The 6,591-nt window shown below is 40.0% G+C and overlaps 1 protein-coding gene across 1 annotated transcript in view; it reads left to right on the top strand.

Annotated features, from left to right (window-relative positions):
* Positions 1 to 6,591, top strand: part of nkain4 (sodium/potassium transporting ATPase interacting 4) — a 135,132-nt gene that overhangs the window by 51,513 nt on the left and 77,028 nt on the right. Inside the window, exon 2 of the mRNA XM_062053725.1 lies at positions 1,569 to 1,706. Within this exon, the coding sequence (XP_061909709.1) occupies positions 1,569 to 1,706 (138 nt within the window). The remainder of the gene's footprint in view (positions 1 to 1,568; positions 1,707 to 6,591) is intronic.

The following is a 6,591-nucleotide window of genomic DNA, read 5'->3' as shown; positions in this document are numbered from 1 at the left end:
TCGGTGCAGGCAGAGCAGAGACAATATGGTAGTACCGTGTCTTATTTGTTGTAATCCCCAAAGCCAAAACTGGGCTTCCACATGCTGGAACCAGGGATGGAACACGGATGATGCATCTGCATCCATAGTCAACAATAAATTATTAGTCACTTTTGCGAGGGCAGTCTCAGTAGAGTGATTTGCTCTGAAACCAGACTAAAAGGGTTCACAGAGATTAGTAAACGCTAAGTGTTTATTTAGGTGCTGTGCAACCTTTTTTTCAAGGCTTTCTGAGATAAAGATAAGTTGTGTAATTTACCAGAAGGTCAGAATCGAGGTTGAGTCTTATGAGCAGAGGATGAATAATCACTGTTTTGAATGCTAGGGTAACAGTACCAGAGGAAAGTGATAAGTTAATAATATTTAGCACTGATGGTACTGATATTACAAACAGCTCCTTGATAGGTTTCCCAGGAAGTAAACATGTTGTTTGTTGTGTCCCATTTACAAGTTGCAGGAGTTTCTCTCATGGTATTTCTTCAAAAAGAGAAAGATTATTTTGGAGCGCATTATCAGTTGTACATACATTTGTATAATTGTTAGTAGAGCCCAGTTGGAGTTCAGCGTGTTATCTCTAATCTCCTTTCTAATGCTCAATTTTCTTTGTAAAGAATTACATAAAGTAATCAGCCGAGTGGGTGGAGCTACTGGGGAAGTCCCTTGTTGGGTTTGCGATGCTACTGTATTAAAAAAAGATTTAAGATCGTTTTTACTGCTGCGGATGACATTGTAGTAGTAATTGGTTTTAGCTAAGGTAAGAGTGTGTCTATAAGTTATTAAACTATCACTCCATACTTGATGGAAAACCTCAAGTTAAGTCGCACACCATTTGCGTTACAGCTTTCTACATGATAGTTTAAGACCTCTAGTTTCTTCTGTAAACCAGGGGGTACGCCTTTAGCGGTGCTATACTATCAATAGTGTTGCGCAGGGCATCGTTAAAGTTGTTTGTGAGGTTTTTGATAGAGCCCACATAATTTGGGAATGGTGCCATTCCTGAGGGCAGTAGGCCAGCAAGAGTCGTAGTTGTAGCAGCATTAACGTGGCGGCTGCTAAAGTGTTAGTTATTAATATCTTGTTGACAATGAGTCATAACTTCAAATTTTATAAGGTAGTGCTCAGACAATCAAAGCTCACTGCAGTTATGTTTTGTAAAAGTTAATCACCTCCTATAAAGTTTTTGCCAGTGTTCTCACTCTTTTAGGCTGTTGGAAGCAGGAAGAGGAAACGGCAAGCTTCTCTTTCGCATAGCAGTCGTTGAATCGATAAATTGCTTATTTTGTTAAACTTGCAGTCCCTCACTGTGGGCACTCCCACTGTGAGAGGAGACATACTCAAGCTGCTGTATCCAGTTGGCCCTGCGCTAAATTGTCAAAGAATATCTGCAGGCAAATAGTTTTCAATTACTATGTGGTCATTTTGCTTGGGTTGTGACTTCGAAAAATCAAAAAGTTCCTGACAAGGAGAAGCATTTTGTTGAGTGTCTATTTTAAATGTAACATTTGTGTCCTTTCCATCTTGTTCTGCAGGTGTTGGCTCTAGAACGACAGATTTTTGACTTTCTGGGCTACCAGTGGGCCCCTATCCTCGCCAACTTCTTTCACATCATCATTGTCATTCTGGGCCTTTTCGGCACTATTCAGTACAGACCGCGCTACATTGTGGTGGTGAGTACATAAATAGGCAAATGTGATAGTGCAACTGACTACATTATATGAACAAGATTCTTGGGACACACCTATTGTACAGCCAAATCCTTTGACGTTTCAGTCTGGCTCTCTCGTCAAACATCAGTGAACTTTGAACTCACATACTGTTATGTTCTCCTGGATGAATGGACCCAAAAATCGCACAGTCACACAGACCAACATGTTGTAGACTGTCTTTCAGTATACAATCTGTTATTGCAGGCGACCAACTCGCCAGACATCCCAGTGTGTTTATCATATACATTATGTGCAGCCTGCTAGGTAATACTCTTCTTTATGGGTATGTGTTTAGCAGCCTTGCATCACCTTGCATTAGTCATTGAATGGCGTGTCAAAATTTTATTTTTTAACTTTAAAGCAAGGTTTTTAGCAGTTCCAAATACTTGCTGTTTGTTATGATCAATGTAATTATGTACACACAATAAGTAAATGATTAATATACAATGTAAAGCAAAACATTGATGGTAGTTAATTCCAAAGAGAGGGTCCTCTGTATTTAGGAGTACTTTGCAATCTACATATCCATCCATTCATTTGCTACTGCTTAATGGTTGCTAATGGCATGTAAAAATATGCCAAGAATACATTCCCTATGAAATAAATCGGTTGCAATCAGGGCCGTAACTAGGATTGGACAAATACCGAGGCAAAACATTATCTGTCCAAGGAGAACTTTGAAAGGCTGAAATCATGGGTATCTTAGCACCATATAAATAATATTACCTTGAGCAACACAATGAATTTCCAGAATAACAAAAGCTTTAATTGAGCTATAACTATCACTCATCTAATATCTTTGATAATCAGCATGATTTTGTAACGGTCCACTTTTTTTTATTAATATCCTGAAGTTGAGCATATTAAACAATTTTAACATCATTGGGACTAGGAAACGACCCCAATACCTTCTACTTTGCACAGCAAGTACTAATAACGTCCGCCACACAGCCGCTGTTCTGAAGGTTTTCATATTTGTGTAAATTGTCCCTTTTAGTTCTATATATAGATCATTTCTGTTAAGGGATTAATTATTATTATTTATTTCTATTTCATATGTGTTGTTTGGGAAGGTGAAATGTATTTTCTTTAAGTTGTTTAACCGTTGCTACAGTTACGGTTGCCACGGTTACGGTTGCCATGGTTACGGGCAGTTCCGTTTCCGCCGGCAGGTAAAAAAGTGCTTAAAAGCGCTCCAGCATTGACAGGCTGCGGAGCGTCGGTAATACTACCCGGGAGATAGAGTTCACCACGGTTGCAGATTGGATAAGTAACTACTCTAAGCTTCTTATTTAAGTGTGTTATAAGTGACAGTTAAGTGCCAGTGCACTACTCTAAGTTTAAGGACGTTTTGGGCGCTTCACGTTGCCAGTGGAGGTGAAGCGCATTGCTAACCGCTAGTTAGCTCACCGCAGCTCGCACCTGTGTTTGTTTGCTGCCCAGTGACTTCACGAACGCCAGGTTCAGTCACGTTTGGATTAAGTTTAGTTAAGAGACACTCTCCCCTGTGACTATTTATTGTTTGGAGAGCGAGTGTGAACATTGTAGAGTGTAGTTGTTTGCTATCGTGGCTACCTTGCTGCGAGGGAAGTGGACAGCGCTAGGTACGAGTGTTAGTAGCACGCGACAGAAAGAGGTGACCCAGGACGAGGCTGGTTCTCCTCTCGCTCCAGACTAGACTCGTGAAGCAAGCTAAGAGGAAGCACGGCCGAGCGCCACACCCCCCCCCCCCCCCCCCCTTCTCTACTCTACAACGGGAGGTGTGTCCCCTCTCCAACGCCCCCTTTGTATCCAGCGTTTGCAACTCACCCCACCCCACCAACGATCAGCAGGACCACAACAGACTATCTTCTGGCCCAGCCAATGGGCCCAGGTTGGACTGTGTGTGTGTGTTGTGTAATTGGTTTAGTGCGGGAGGTTCTATTGGGGAGGTAGTGTGTGAGTGGGGATGAGTGTATGAGTGTAATCAATGTATTCATTATTGTCAGATTATTGTATGTTATATGGTATAGTACATTGTTTAACTATATAAATGGTGTCCTGTCACTCTCTCCTAGACTAGCTTTATTGGGTAACTAGTGAAAATTAGAGCATCCCCCTACGGTAAATATACAGTCCTTTACAGGCTCCCGAACAGCCGCCATAAGTAGAGGAGGAAATATTCTTCCTGCATTCTAATCAGTCACAGAGCATGACATGGCCAAGATACATTTGGGGTAAAATATTATATGAAGTCCCTTGTCATTCAATAATTTACATTTTAATGTGCTTCTTCACGCAAAATAATCGCAAAGCCCCACGTAGATAGCGTGTTCTCCATTTAGGGCGGGGCGGCACGGCACCTGCCTGACACGACAACGTTATTATATCGACAGCGTTTCCATCAATTTCATTCAGGTGAAAGCAACATTAATTACATCAGTATCATTTAATGTTAAAGTTATGTTGACAGCACATTTCGGCTTGGATTTTGTTTAAAGTACACTTCATTGCTTTACGTTGTTGGATGACCAAAGATCGTATCTTGAGAGAGGATGATCTACCGCATGGTGATGTACAGCGCACATGATGTTCTTCACATGTACATTTACAGTCAGTCATACCATCATCCTTTTTGTCACCTAAAAAAATACAAAGGACATGACTTCGGTGTCCTCAATGGTAGTTACGGCCATGGTTGCAATCTTGTAGCAATGGCAATGTCATTTCTGTAGACATTTTTTCTCTGAAACCATACTGATGAATATGCAAAATGTAGTTATCAGGCAAATATTTTAAAATAAAAGTAAATATTAAAAACCATCAAAAAATAATAACACTAATATTGCACAAATAAGTACATGTATTGTATAGGGATGGGCGATATGGACCAAAACTGATATCAAGGTATTTTTAGTCCGAATGGTGGTATACGGTATACACCTTTATCTTGCAAAGTGCTTAAGGTTGCCTAAGTGTTTTACGGCCAAATAACTAATGTTGTCAGTACTCAGATTATTTTTGTTGTAAGAAGTGACATAATGTGTTGTTTATTCATATAAAGTATTTAGTTAGCCATTACTATATCAAAGCAGTTTTCGTTAATTTTGTCCATTAAATTAGCCTAACACTTTTGCACGTGGATAGATGGAACATCTACTCGCTCACTGCGGTGAAAGCCACTGGCTGTTAGGTTTAAAACTACTTGTCAGTCACCGAAACGCTATATATAATACAGTAGCTTAGTCCGCACGGGCTATAGGGAGATGCACTTTCAAGCCGAGGAGCAGCTAAACATTTGACACACCGAGCGAGCAGCAGAGAGGAGAACAGATGAGATTAGTGATAATGTCACGACAAGGAGAGATATAGGGTCTCAAGCAAATTGGTATATGTTTAAATAAAGCTGTAGTCACTCACCAATAGCCAAATGCAGTCGCAGACCAAAGCATTGCATGACTCAAGAGTCATTAAGTTGGCACCGTGCTGCCATATTTAAAAAAAAAAAAAAAGTTTGTTTTGATGCATGATTGTGCAGAGAATCTACGTAAACATGCAAGGGGGGGGGGGGGGGGGGGAGCCAAAGAGGATGCCCTGTGCTTTTCCTGTCAGGCGCAGAGAAGAACAAACGGCCGTAACAAAGGCACATCAAAAGATACCGGTTTTGTCTCAAATATATACCGCTCTCTAAAATATACCGGTATTAATTAATACCGGTATACCGCCCAGCCCTAGTGTTATATACTTTTTTTTTTTCATTTTATCCTGTCAGTTAGGGTTATTAAAATGCATGCCATTATTTACCACAAGGAATAGAAGGGTAAACATGAACACATCTTATCATATTTTAAAGTGTGTAGCGTCACCTTTCATTTGTCAATAACTGGATTGTGTCAATCGTATACGTTTGTTTTCTTTTTGCGACTGAAAAACTGTTTTCTCTTTTGTACTGTGTGCAACACCCTTAAATCACTGTAATTCTCTGGTAATTATAGGCTAATTAAATAGGGTGGTAACGGAGCTCATCATCATTCTGGATAGTGAAGGTCACCTTGAACAAAAAAAAATATTGTAATATTACAATACAATGTCTGTTGTTTCTCTTTGAGAAACACTCTTATAAAGCTTAATTTATGTGCTTTTACGCAGTTCAGTTTTAATTTAATACCATGTTGCCCATTGGAGGCATTAAAAGCCTATTCAAAAAGCATTTATGGAACACAGATGGTAACAAAGGGAAAACTGGAGGGGACAGAAATAGTTCCAGCAGAAGGCTGTAAATAAGCAGAGACAATTTATTTTGATAAATCAATAGTTTTTCTGCTCAAACAACAGCTATTACAAACTAGTGGGCAGATGCAGGAGTGTCATGTGTGCACTTTTGTTTGTTTTGTCACCATAGCAACCCATTAGTTTTCACCTGTCATGTCACGCACCTGTTTCACATTTTGAGTCACGCACCTGTTTTCACTAATCATGTCACTATTATTTAAGCCCATTGTTGCCAGGAAGTCAGCCTGGCGACATCACACTCTCTACACACCCTTATGATCCATGCTGCTCCTTTTCATGCCCTTTTCTCGTCCAAGTAAGTTTTTTTATTCATGCCATAGTTTGCAAGTTTTGTTTTTTGTCCATAGTTCTGCTTTTGTGCGAGTTTTTGTTTTTATAGCCAAGTTTTGTACTTCCGCCATTGTGCGCGCCTTTTGTTTATTCCTTTTTTGAGTGTTAAAATTAAATATGTATTCACCTGCACGCCATGTCTGGTCCAAATCATTTGCACCACGGGAGAACAAACCACGCCATAGTCCAAGTCTTGACAAGGAGATTGGTTATAAGTTGCATTTCCCAGATGACTGAAGCAAAA

This window comes from Entelurus aequoreus, linkage group LG07 (genome assembly GCF_033978785.1).
Source record: "Entelurus aequoreus isolate RoL-2023_Sb linkage group LG07, RoL_Eaeq_v1.1, whole genome shotgun sequence".
NCBI classification, from domain to species: domain Eukaryota; kingdom Metazoa; phylum Chordata; class Actinopteri; order Syngnathiformes; family Syngnathidae; genus Entelurus; species Entelurus aequoreus.
Note: the sequence above shows the minus strand (reverse complement) of the source record. Positions and strands in the feature narration are given on the sequence as shown.